The sequence below is a fragment of the Tenrec ecaudatus genome, chromosome 4 (genome assembly GCF_050624435.1).
Source record: "Tenrec ecaudatus isolate mTenEca1 chromosome 4, mTenEca1.hap1, whole genome shotgun sequence".
Taxonomy (NCBI): Eukaryota; Metazoa; Chordata; class Mammalia; order Afrosoricida; family Tenrecidae; genus Tenrec; species Tenrec ecaudatus.
The window spans coordinates 10,306,675-10,320,249 of record NC_134533.1 but is presented as its reverse complement, the minus strand read 5'-3'; the positions used below and the strand labels follow the sequence as shown (position 1 = coordinate 10,320,249).

Sequence of the window (13,575 nt, the reverse complement as noted above, 5' to 3'; positions counted from 1 at the left end):
TGCGTGGCCTTGTTTTTGTACCCATTTCCTTATCGAGTATTCCAGAGGAAAGTGTGCCCCACCCCCACACAAGGGTCGCGCTCCTAACCTCTATCCGGTGGACGCAATCTAATGCGATGCAAGCACCTAACGTGTAATGCGGCAGCCTGACCGCAAGCCGGTCCTCACCCCTAAACCTAACCTTTCTGAGCCGCAGAAGGAGCAGCATCGGCATCAAGGCCAGGGCACCGCCCAGGAGAGGGCACACTAGGCCCGTCTACAAGCCAAGGAACACCAAAGAAGTCCTGGGGGCTACCAACAAAGAAGACCCTAATTCAGACTCTTAACCTCCAGAATTATGAGGAAATCAACTTCTGGCCCTTAAAGGCACCCACTTGAGTCTTTACCACATATACTCGAGTATAAGCTGACCCGAATATCAGCCGAGGCACCTAATTTTACCACAAAAGTTGCTTTACAAGTGTGTTGAAAGCCCTGGCTTATACACGAGTATATATGGTATCTAACAGCAGTACTAGGTAACTCAGACACCAAGCCTTCAAGTCCAACTCCACCGACATGCCTCTCCGACTCACAGCTGCCTCCTGCTCTTGTTACGAGCCGCCCTGTCCGTTCTGCACCACAGCCCCCCTCCCGCCTGGCTGTGTGCCGTTGTCACAAGTTGAAGTGTCACCATTTCTAGTGCAGCCGCTGTGTCCATCCATCTCCCTGAGGATCTTCCTCTATTTCTTTTTGCTGCTTTCTACCAAGCATGATGCCCTTCTCCAGGGGCCGGCCCATCTGATAACACGTCCTAAGGGAGACGAAGTTCCCCCCATCCGTACTGATGGGCATTTCTGACTCTGCTTCCTCCAAGACACGCCTGCGTCTTCTCTGGCAGTCCCTGGTGCGGTCAGTAGGCTTGCCACAATCAGATGCCGCCCGTCTGCTCTGGCCGTCCCGTCCGTGGTCGCGGTGCGGCTTTCCCTTCCAGTAAGAGGCAGGTGGGAGTACCACAGCTCCGGTCAGGCGCACCTTCGTCCTCAGGATGACATCTTGGCCTCGACATTTTTTAAAGTTCTGTGGTAGAAGATCTGGCCCATGCAGCACGTCTCTTTGCTTTTTCTAAATGTTGTTTTGTGGTTTATACAGGAAAACACCAATATTACGTGTCCAATTTAATGTCACTGATTACACTCTTCCGTTTCTATGGTCGTTCTCATCCCCCCTTCCTGAGTTGTTCCTCCTTCGTGATTATACATCCACAGCTCCCTAAGCATTCCAGTTGCCCTTGATCCCACATAGATATTTCTTAAAAGAGCCGCATGCTAAATACAGACCTTCATCAACAGCTAAGCTCAACTACTGTTCAGTTTTAAGGCTTCAGGAAATATTTTGGGTTTAAGGTCTGAAGATTACCTCAGGACAGGTTTCACAGGTTTCTCCATCCTCTATGAAATTTAAGAGTCTGCAGGCATTTGAAATTCTGTTCCTTATTTCCTCCCTCTTAATCAGGATTCGTCTGGAATCTCTGCTCAAAATGTTCAGTAATAACAACTAGACACCATCCAGTTCTTCTGGACTCAAGGCCAAGGAGACAACTGTTTATGACAGAAGTTAGCCATTCCATGTGCAGCTTCCTCCTTTCCTTGGCTTTCCTGCTTCCTGTTCCTCCGAGTGAAGAGAGACCAATTCTTAGGCCTTGAAGACCGGAGACCAGTGGTTCTCAACCTGCGGGCCGCGACCCCTTTGGGAGTCCAACGACCCTTTCACAGGGGTCACTGGATTCATCACAGTAACAAAATGACAGCGATGAAGTAGCAACGAAAACAATGTTATGGTTGGGGGGGGGGGTGTCACCACCACATGAGGAACTGTATGAAAGGGTCACGGCACCAGGAAGGTTGAGAACCGCTGCCCTAGACACTGTGTAAGGAAGCAGAAGGTAGAACAGAAGCACTCGCCATTACGAGCCGGTTAATGGGGGTGGATCGTGAAGCCATAACCCTAACTCAACCTTCAAACGAAGGAATCCCAGTCCTGAGGTGCTTAGCTGTATTTAAACAGCTGCAGCAACTACTTTGGGGGACGCTGGAAGGGGCTGGACAACTTGCTAATAGTGCACATAGGGTGCATGGATGGCATCCCGGTTCCCAAGGGGCCATGCAAATAGGCGTGCATGAAACACGGGAGATCGGTTAGTCTGCCCTCTGCTAGGCTTAAACGGGAGCCAATCCCAGAGCAGAGGGGAGAGGAGAGTTCCATACCAACAAGAAAATAGAGCTATTTTCCTTTGGAAGCAGGCTACCTGTGCTGAGAACCTCCTAGACCCAGGAGCCAGAGAGAAAAATTCCACAAGAGCGGGGATAGTGAGAAGTAACAGAGAAAGGGTGGCAGCAGAAACTGACAGGAAATAGCTTGGTGGCCTTCCCAACCCACAGAGCAAGTAAGCCAAGTGCTTTGGCAGGAGGCTTGGTAGTGGAGTGGGGCTACTCCTGGCACTTCTTGGCAGAGCTAGCTTACTGACTCAGCCAGTTACTGAAGCCAACGCTGAAGTCGAGACTGGCATGGTTGTCAACACTGGGAAAGGCTGGAGAATTGGGATCATGATAGTGGGGGGTGGAAGCATTTAGGAACTAGAGGAAAGTTGTATTTTTCATCGTTGCTACCCTGCACCCTGTCTGGCTAGACCAGAGGATGGAGACTGGTACAGATAGGAACTGGAAACACAGGAAATCCAGGGCAGGTGATCCCTTCGGGACCAGTGATGTGAGTGGCGACACTGGGAATGTAGAGGGAAGGTGGGTTGGAAAGGGGGACCCGACTACAAGGATCTCCATGTGATCTCCTCCCTTGGGGACAGACAAGAGAAAAGTGGGTGAAGGGAGACGTCAGACAGGGCAAGATATGACAAAATAATAATTTATAAATTATCAAGGGTAAATGAGGGAGGGGAGAGCAGGGAGGGAGGGGAAAAATGAGAACCTGATGCCAGGGGCTTAAGTGGAGAGCAAATGTTTTGAGAATGATGAGGGGAGTGAATGTACAAATGTGCTTGACACAATTGATGTATGTATGGATTGTGATAAGAGTTGTATGAGCCCCTAATAAAACGATTAAAAAAAAAAAGAAGGCTGGACAGAGGAAGGATATTTGACCTCAACCTCAGGAATTAGCCTTGGGCTATTGACTCTGCTGTTTCTCCTTTTGGCTGGGGAAGTTCAGCGGCCAGACATCTCTACCACCACCATTCAAAACACCGCTCCCTGGGGGGTGGGGAGAGAGGACACAGGGGAGCTGCTATCAAGGAGTGTGAGAGGGCAGAGAATGTTATGAAACTGATTTTGGCAGCAACTGTATGAGGCTGCTTGATGTGACTCAACTATGGAATGGTAGGATTATCTAGCTTAGCTCTTAGTAAAGTAGCTTGGGAAGAAAAATGCAACATCTGCGTACACAACTATTTACAGGCGTACAACCTACTGACAGCAATCGGGTGCACAGAGCTCGCCTTAATCGATGCCATCCTCTGGTCCCTTTTCGTATTCTGTGTGAAGTCATCCGGTATTTGTCCTTCAGGGAACACGTTCTCAGCGTTTCTTCAAGTGCTGCCCATGCTACGGCCGTGTACCAAGCTTCATTCTTTGTCCAATGGCTGAGCGGCGATCCACTATGAGTGCACACAGGACATTTTATTGTGAACACTGCTGCAACGAACACTGGAGAACAAGTCTCACGAGCAAGTGTTCCATTTTTGTAAGGCTCGTGTGTGGCTTTTGCTATTGTGCATGTTAGATAATCCACTGTCGAAAGTTGGCCCTGACAATGTTGACATTATTTATGGTTCACAGATTTGTATAGCTTTCGTTTGCACATTTAAGTCTTCATTCCATTTTGAATTTTTAGTCTATGCTATGAGATACAATCCTGTTTCAATTTTCTGCACGTGAAAGTCCAATTTTCCCAGCAAGTCCATTGAGGAGTCTTGTTTCTCCACTGAATGGACTTATTAGCATCGCTGCCCAAACGAGGCACCCCTGGGCTCTCCCGCCTCTCCCGTGTGTCTGATAGCTACTGTTATACCAGAGCCAGGCTGCTTTGATTACTGTAGCTGCATAGTGTATTTGAAAATCAGCAGGATGGGCTCTTCTACTTTTTCTTTTAACATTGTTTTAGTTGCTCAAGACTTCTTGCCATTCACATAAAGTTGAGCATTGATTTTCCTACTTCAGTAAAGGTGGCGGTTGGAATTTTGATCATGACTGTGTTGAATCTGTGGATCGAATGAGGCGGTATTGGAATCTTAACAACAGTTAACGCTTCTAATCCATACCCATGCCGCATCTTGCCCTTCAGTCTTCTTTAACCAATGTCAGCACTGTTCCAGAACTGCCATTAGGTAAGTCCTTCACATCCTTGGTTAACAGTATTGATTGCTGTTTTCATGGGAACTGATTCTGGATCCAAGGAAAATGACACCTGGATAATTTCCATCTTTTCCTTGTGTATCTTTGTTACTTGTCAGTCCATTTCTGAGGGTTGAGGTGTAATCTGTACCGAAGGCCGCTGTCTTTTAACTTCAGCAGAAGTGCTTCAGGTCCTCTGTGTACAGCCAAGTGGTGTCCTTTGCTTATCCCAGGTTGTCAATGGGCCTTCCTCTAAGCCTTAGGCTGTGTCCCTTATGGTCCAGGTTATCTTAAGGATGGTGAAAGGACGCAGCGCAGCTCTGGCACGTGCGTTTCCTGATTTGACACCATGAAGTGTCCCCTTGTTTCCTGATAGGACCACAGTGACTCTTGTACCCCATCCTACTGAAAATTCTAATTTGCCCCTCCAAATCCAGTGCTGCTAGTCAAGTGGACCTTATCCTACTTTTATCTACAGCGCTTCTCACGTAGGACACCACCTCACCTGCTGAGAGCAGAGAGGACTTTACATACTTCCTGCTAAAGACCAAAGACTAATGCTTCACCATGGACACTCTGCGTCCAGAGAAAGAAACCAAAACTCATCACGACCGAACCATCCAGCAATCCCAGGCTACATGGGGAGAAACAAGTGTGGTGCCCTCGGAGGACTAACCTGCTCTCGGTAAAACCCATGGTAGTTTCAACCACCTTCCACGCAGATGAAAAGCTCGGCCAGGAATAAGGAAGACTGGAGAGTGAACGCCTTTGGATGCCGACGACGCGGAGACTAGTGGCCAGACCCTGCATGGCAGAGGAAGGACCGCGTGCCCTGAGCTGCCAGGAGGAGTCGTGCAGCCCGCACGCTCCTCAGAAGCTGAGGTAGCAAGACTGAGTTCCGCGGCTTTGGGCAGGTCCCTTGGAGGGGCCAGCCAGATGGACAGCACGCTCGATAAAGCCATGTCAGTGAAAGAGAACACGCTCAGTAAGAGGGGCTGACACAGCGGCTGTGACAATGGGCTCAAACACAGCAAGGAGCACGAGGGAGGCGCGGGCCTGGGGAGTGCTTTGTTCCGTTGCACATATGGTTGCTTGACTCAATGGCACCCAACAGCAGCACACTAGGAAACATATTCGTTATACTTTAAGAAGTACATATGTATTCTCTTACTAAATTAGAAATATCACAACGGCAGGGATGGCTGTCTCTTTCATCCATAGCGGTACCCTCTTCTGACTCACAGAGAGAAAGCAAGCCAGAGCCAGAGAACAGCACAACAGAAAATGCCTCTTGCAGTAGCAGGAGCTCCAGAGTGAAGCCTTCCCATTGGTGGCCAGATGCCTGCAGTGACTTTATTGCTAAGTTTTGTGTGCCCTGGCCCCTGCCTCCCTCCCTCTTTGTCCCTATTCACCTCTTTGTAGCTACACTGGCTTCTCGATTCCAGAAGACAGCAAGGTTGTCCTACCTAAGGCCCTTGCTCCAGCTGCTCCTACCACCCACCACTCTCCCTTCTGCTTGACTGGATCCCTCTCGCACCCCATCTCCTCTACCGACTTAGGTACTTTCTTACTATGCCACCTGCTTGAATTCTCTGAGCAACCCTCACTACCTGAATTCTCTCTCCAATTCTTTTTAATGGCTGCCCCCTCCCTCCCTACCCAGTTCCATACATACGCTACAAACAGTGTACGAGAGATGTAGGAAACAAAGATTTCTCCCAGGTTGTCTCTCCAAAATATATGCCAAACTTAGCTGCCTGCAACAGTTTTACTGGCTCAAAACCTAGCAAATTAAGTGAGATTGCTAGCAGTACTTTAATTTTTGCATTGTTAGAACAGAAGGGGGAAGAAGAGAAATCTTATGTGTGACGCATTTCATTTGGTCATTTTTCAATGAAAAAATTTTCTCCTTACTAAAATTTCTAACAAAATTAGGGCAGATAAACACATTTTCACTTCCACAGAGAAAGCTGACAGTAAGCAGTCCCAGGAAGATGGGAATCGTGTTTGGGATCCCGGTCCATTATCACCTGGAGAAAGGGCCATCCATTTGTTTTTGCAGAATAAAGCTGGTGGACTCCCCGCCTTAGAAGGATGCAACCATGTTTGGAGAAAGATGGACAAAGAGGAGACGAATAGACCACCCAATCTTAACCATGATTCTGTTTCCAAGTTGCTGACACCCAAAGGGAGGGCTATTTATGTTTTTACAGGCAAAGGAGATAGGTGGGTTCCTCTTCAGCCAGCAAGGCCCAGAAGGAGGGAAGCTGATGTTGTGACCTGACCCTGTCCTGCTACTGAAGTTACTCAAAACACCAAGACCTCGCAGATTCCTGAGAATGGCGATCGCTGCCTGCTGAGCTAGGTCTTCCATTGCTGACGCTGTCTAAGGGACACTCTGGACTCTATCACAATGGAACACTTTATTCAACAGTGACTGGACTGTTACAACAGACTCTTCTTTTGCTGAAAGATCAAGATTTTGGACTTCTCAATTAATGTTGAAATGTGATTGGCCTGATGCAAAGGGCTTAAGTGGAGAGCAAATGCTTTGAAAATGATGAGGGTAAAGAATGTACAGATGTGCTTTACACAACTGATGTATGTATGGATTGTGATAAGAGTTGTATGAGTCCCTAATAAAATGTTTTTAAAAAAATGTGATTGGAATGTAACTGGATCTTTGCATAACTCCTTACCCATATAAGACATTGCATGATTGGGATCTGATTGGAAAACAATTGCAAGGGTTTAAGGGAAACATTTCATTAGATGTTGACCAGCTAAAAAAGGATATTTTCTATATATGTTCAAAGACAGGCTCGAGGGGTCCCCTGGCTCTGATATGATTAAACAATTGGCGGATGGCATGGAAGGGTTGGACCTGTGAGCTGGGTTCAAAGCATCTCTCATCGCTGAAGTTCCAGTCTGACTGTGTTGTTTATCATTATAACTCTGATGCTCGCGGTCTCGTGCCGCTTCTATAGGAAGCTGAGAGATGTGAAGAGAGACCATGTTGCCCCTGTGGCACCATTAGATCTTAAGCATCATACGGAGAGGGGGAATGTGGGGTACGAGCACTGAGGGAAATACGTCTGGGACTTACACCCCGACTGGTACGGAGGGAATCTGGAAGACCAGTATTCCAGGGCAGGAAGAGCGTCACTCTGGTAGTTGGAGACATAGTCTGAGTGCATGTTCCTGCGGTTGTCTATCGTTTCCATGGTTTCTCCCCTAAAGCTGTGCCTCCTTAAAGTGAGCACATGGTTGATTCTTTCTCCCTTCAGAAGCAGACAGTCTGTTTCCCTGAAGGAGAGCCCAGCTAGGTCAAGCCCACTCAAGGGTGACCAAGGTTAGGCCACCACCATGAATCTAGGGTCTGCCCATCTTGTCACATGTACACCCCTAGTCCCTCCCCTCCTATCATGTGCACACCCGTAGCTCATCCCCTTCCTGTTACACTTAAGCCCATTGTCTATCCCCTCCTACTGCTCGTCTTGCCCATGATACATCCTCTTCCTGTGATATATATCTTTACCTGTAATCAGGAGACACGCACACCCCCAAAGATAGATCAGCCTTAGTTATCAATCAATTGTTCTCTCTCCAGCTCTCTCCCCTGCCCTCTCGTGCTGTGCGTGGATCTGGCTGTTGAGATAATGGCCATACAGGTGAGCAGGCTGCCATGAAGTGTGTCTGACTCTCCCCTCTCTCTCTCTCTCATTCTCTATGACTTACTATAATCTTCATATTTGTCAACCACACCATTGTGCTTACTTAACCTGTGAGGGGCTGGCTTCCCCCCAGACAGACTTTCCTGGTCCAGCCACGGCTGTATCCCTGCGCCTACAGCGATGCCTGCCATGGAAAAGAGCCTCCAAAAACCTGCTGAGTGGACGCAGCAGGTGGAGCTGTCCCTGGGGACTGACAGGATGCCAAGCTGCAGGGAAGAGAAGGCTCCTTTGCCTGGAGAGGGGGAGCGTCTCACCTCTGAATGGTTTCCTCCTGTTCCTTAACCATGTGTGCCAACTGCTGGAAGATGGAGCCCAGCTCAACAATTGTAGACTCGATGTTCTGCATGGTGTCTGCTCGGCTCTGGATGTAGGAATCCTACAGGGGAGCAGAGAACACAAGACCACAGTGAGTGCTCCACGCGGCCTCCGTCACAGGCCCCCCACTTATGGGCCATGGAGGACGGAAGAGGAGCTGCCCCCCTGCATGTGGGAAAGCTGAGTGACTCGCTCCCGAGCTCGGAGCCTGGGTACCTGCTCGTCAATGAGCTGCAGCTGCTGGCTGGTCCGAGAGTCCATCATGTCGATGGCCACATCCCCAGAGGCACTTGGCTCCGCCCCCAAAACCACAGGACCACCCCCTGGGGGAGGAAAGAAGCAGCATATCTTAGTGGTTAAATGTAGGCTCGGCTCGGAGGCCATGGCTCTGGAGCTGAAGGTCAGCTCGGCCATGGACGAGCCTGGTGACCCTGGGCACACCATTTCATCCCAGTGAGCCTCAGTTCCCTCATCTGTCAAACAAGGGATGGTAGGAGAAGCTTTCTGAATGGGGGCTGACGAGGGTCAAGTGAGGGCTACAGTTAAAGCAAGCACACACACAATGTCAGCTATTGCCATTCTTCTGCGACTTCCCGGAGTCCGCTCCCCAAGTGGGAACCACATGTGGCTCTGAGTGAAAGCGCCTACTGACATGTGCATGGCCGGGACGGAGCCCTCTGCGGGCTTCTCCACCCTCCCGTGGACATCTGCCCCGAGGACGCTGCAAGCAGAATCACGGCGAGGCCTTGCCTGCCAAGGGCTTCCCGACTGCCTGCGACTTACCCAGGTGGTTTCGGGCAAGCGGCAGGGTTGACACGGGGGCCTGAGAGAACTGCTCCCGCCGGTTCTTCTGCTGTTTCAGATTCTAGGGTCGGGAGAGAAACGGAGTCCCGAGGCCTCTGGGAAGGGGCCATGCTGAGAAGATCCTTCCTGGTGGCTCCACGACTCTCTTGCCCACGCCCCCCCCCCATGTGCCCTCTTTCCCATCACCCCCCGCCAAGGCCCTAAACCGCCCCCCCCCACCAGAGATTCTTCTCACCTCTGTCCTTACTTCCAAAACCGACTTGAAGTTGTTGGACATGGAGGCCAGCTTGGACTAGGAGAGAGTGAAGCGATCAGCCAGAGGTGGGAACACCTGCCTCCCCAATGTCGCCCTCCCTCCCAGCTCTAGCTCACCTGCAAGGAGACCACGATGGTGTTAGAATGGGTCTGCAAGTGCCGGCCACTCTGGCTGCCCTTGGCCCTCACAAAATCTTGAAGCTGGGCAATCTGTTTGTTGAGGCTATTGATGTCCTGGTGGAAGAGACAATGCAAACACTCAGCATCAGCCAGGGCCCTCAGCCACTGGCTTGCTCATAAGGGACATCTCTGGCAGGGAGGCAGAGGAGAAGCTGCTAGCAGAAAGGCAGGTATCGCCCTCAGACTGGAAGGGCCTGCTGGGATTTCCCAACATGGATGTTCCGGAGTGTGCTCTCAGTCACTGCTGAGAATGGTGAGAAAGGGGAAACAAGTCCTCACTCCTTTGTAAAGGACTGACTTGGTTTCCTCTCCATCCCACCGCCCTCCCTCCTCCACTCTGTAGGGCTATGCTCATGGCTAAAGACGTTGCTAAAGGCCAATCGCCGGGCCAGAGCGTGCTGACCAACAAATCACCTGGGTCCTACCCAGGAAAAGGGAAGGGGGTTGTCTGGAATGCTTTTTAACAAGGATGGCAAGAGTGAAACCACCCACAATGAATTAGTGTCACAGCCAGGCCAACCGGGCCATATCCGTGTGTCTTCCTCTCCCCGACAGGTCTCCAGTGCCTTCTTCAGCCAGGCTAGCCTCAATCACCCACCTAAAGCAACCCTAGGAGCCTTACTGGCAGAGGCTAATCACAAGGTTGACAGTTCAAACCCACCAGAGAGTGAGACTGCCTGCACCCGTGAAGAGTCCTCGTCTCAAGAATCAAGAGCAGTGGTTCTCCACCTTCCTCATGCCTCGACCCTTTATACGTGTTCCTCATGTGGTGGGGACCCCAACCATAAAATTATTCTCGTTGCTCCTTCATCGCTGTCATTTTGCTACTGTGATGAATACGGCGACCCCTGTGAAAAGGTCATTTGACCCTAAAGGGGTCGCGACCCACAGGCTGAGAACCACGGCTGTAGAGCAATTCTACTGTGTCCTACAGGATCTCTCTGTCGGAGTCACAATCCACTCAACGGCAGTGGTGAGTACAGCTGCCTTCGCTCGCAGAAACGTACTCTGTTTACTTCTTCCATAGAATTTACCACTACCTGAGCTGGGTTTGTTTGTTTTTCATTTTACTTGTATGTTATCTAAATTACTAAATTCTAGCACAAGAAGACTCTCAGTAATGGGAGGGATTGAAAAAATAAGCAAATGCGTCCTTGCAGTACCTCTACTATGTAGGTACCGTATGTAGAGTACAAGCCGACCCAAAGGTCAGCCAAGGCACCTAATTTTGCAACAACTGCATTTAAAATGTGCTGAAAAATTCAGCTTATACTCCAGTATAAACAATACTGCCTGGGGTCTTGGAGGCTTGAAGGTAAACAAGTGGCCATCTAGTTCAGATGCAACAAAGCCCACAGGGAAGAAGCACACCAGCCTGTGTGACCATGAGCTGTCGAAGGGTTCAGGTATCAAACCATCAAGGAACAAAAATCATACCATTGAAAATGTGGGTGAGTGCAGAGTGGAGACTCAAAGCCCAATGGTAGCCAACCGGACACCCCCTTACTGAAGGGTTGTGGGGAGGAGATGAGGCAGTCAGGGTGCAGGGTAGCAACGATGAAACATATAACTTTCCTCCAGTTCTTACATGCTTCCTCCCCGTCACTATCATGATCCCAATTCTACCTTAAAAATCTAGCTAGACCAGAGGATGTACATAGGCACAGACAGCAACTGGAAACACAGGGAATCCAGGACAGATGACTCCTTCAGGACCAGTGGTGAGAGTGGCGGTGCCTGGAGGGTGGAGGGAGTGTTGGGTAGAGAAGGGGAACTGATTACAGGAATCTACATATAGCCTCCTCCCTGGGGGAGGGACAGCAGAGAAGAGGGGGGGGGGGAGACGTCAGACAGTGTAACATGACGAAATAATAATTTATGAATTAGGAAGGGTTCATGAGGTAGGGGAGAGTGAGGAGGGAAGGGGAAAATGAGCAGCAGATATTAAGGGCTCAAGTAGAAAGCAAAAGTTTTGAGAATGATGATGGCAACAAATGTACAAATGTGCTTGACACAACGGGTGGATGGATGGATTGTGACAAGAATTGTACGAGGCCCCAATAAAATGATTAAAAGAAAAAAATATTGACTTTTACTTATAAAAGGATGGGAACCCAGAATAGCTAGATGGTCACTCAAGGTCACAACATAAGTAATGGACAAGGGATCTGCCTGAATCCAGGAAGCTGGTTCTTACAGGCCGACGCGATGCCCCAATAGTGAGGGCCAGCTCAGTCCCTCTTGAAGAGGCCTGCCCGTGGGCCTCTGCCACCATCTGTGGAATGGACAACACAGCAGCCCTCCCCTGGCTGCCGCTCTTCTGCCCTGTCCATGTTCCATGGCACAATATCCTAAGATTCCCTTTGAGGCCCAAGGTGTCTAGGGTGACCCCACCCCTGGCTAACACCCACGGAGCGCCTGCTGTATATTACTGCTGCTAGGTGTCACCGAGTTACTTCCAAATCATAGTGACCCTGTGAGTCTACTTTCAAGAAGTTTGTAGGAGAAAACGGGATTAAAATAGAATATTTCCACTTTCTGAAGTCCCTTCACCTAACAGAAGGGAGCACACTGCACCGTCCTGACAACTGCTGCTGCGTCTGAAACCCACTAGGTTAACCCCTCTCACGGAGGTCTTCAGATTTCTTGCTGACTTCTACTGTACCAAGCATGATGTCCCACATGATAACATGTGCAAGGTACATGCGATGAAGTCTCCACATCCATGCTTCCGAGGGGCAGGCGGGCGGGCTGTACTTTTCCTGGGCAGATTTGTTCATCCTCCACGCAGTGCCTGGTATGTTCAGCATTCACAGCCAACACCTCCGTTCAAAGGCATCGCCCATCTTTCTTCTTCCTTGTTCGCGGTCCAGCGCGCACGTGCACGAGGCCATGAAGATGCCATGGCCTGGGTCAGGGGCACCTTAGTCCTCAGTGGCATCTTTGTTTTTTAGCACTCTAAAGAGGCCTTCTGCAGATTTATCCAGTGGGATATATCATTTGATGTCTGGACTTTTTTAATGTATGTTGACTGTGGAGTCCAGTAAAATAAAATCCTTGACAACTTCAATCTTTTCTTCATTTTTCAATGTTTACGGGTCCGATTTCCAGTGGTGAGGATTTTTCTTGACAGCGAATTGTAATCCATAATAAAGGCGGAAGTGTGTGGTCACTTTGAAGTGAGCAACGTGCAGCATCTCACCGTGGAACGGGGGCCACAGTGACGGTCGGGATGCAGACATCAGACGTGCCTCCACCCTCCACCCTTCTTTACTTGGGCGCCAATGGTTCCTCCCGTGACAATACTCACCATGAATCGGGTTTTAGTTGAGAAGGTAACAGGCTATCATCCCAACTCAGGTCAGAAAAAAAATCAAAGCTACAATCACGGGTCCGATGCCACACCTCCCCTCAGCCATCAGCCAAGTCTCTCCAGGGCTCAGCCCCGTGGTCCATGCAGGAAGCCAGTCCACTGTTCTGCCTGAGTCTCCTCGTGGGCCCTGCTCCTCTGTTCCGTATTATGGTCTCGGCCTGGCTCCTCGCTCGGCTCTGTCCCAAGGTCTCTGTGCCGCAGCATCCGGTGCCTATTGGCAGAGATCTCAGAGTGCTCCCTGACTGCTCTTCTTCCGATGGTCCTGGGATTTCTGTGTTCCTGCTTCTGATTGGATCCATTCTAATACAGAGGTGCAGTTTTTCATCTTTCTGCAGACCACAGACCAGCCAGAAACAAAAGTTGGTGACTTGATTCACACCTCTTTCTAGGGTGGAGACAATACATCTGACCTTAATCCTGTAACAGAGAACTCCATCCAAAATGAGATGATAACCACAGGCAATAGAGGTTAGAATTGATGATACATCACTAACAGGGTTATGGCTACCAGGGCTGTGTTAAGTACTGA

General features: G+C 49.7%; 1 protein-coding gene across 1 annotated transcript in view; it reads right to left on the bottom strand.

Moving 5' to 3' along the window:
* The window catches only part of STX5 (syntaxin 5), a 31,264-nt gene that overhangs the window by 13,565 nt on the left and 4,124 nt on the right, over positions 1 to 13,575 (bottom strand). The window contains exons 6-10 of the mRNA XM_075545574.1: positions 9,611 to 9,727; positions 9,474 to 9,530; positions 9,218 to 9,299; positions 8,651 to 8,757; positions 8,374 to 8,495 (exon numbers count right to left, since the gene is read on the bottom strand). Of these exons, the coding sequence (XP_075401689.1) occupies positions 8,374 to 8,495; positions 8,651 to 8,757; positions 9,218 to 9,299; positions 9,474 to 9,530; positions 9,611 to 9,727 (485 nt within the window). The remainder of the gene's footprint in view (positions 1 to 8,373; positions 8,496 to 8,650; positions 8,758 to 9,217; positions 9,300 to 9,473; positions 9,531 to 9,610; positions 9,728 to 13,575) is intronic.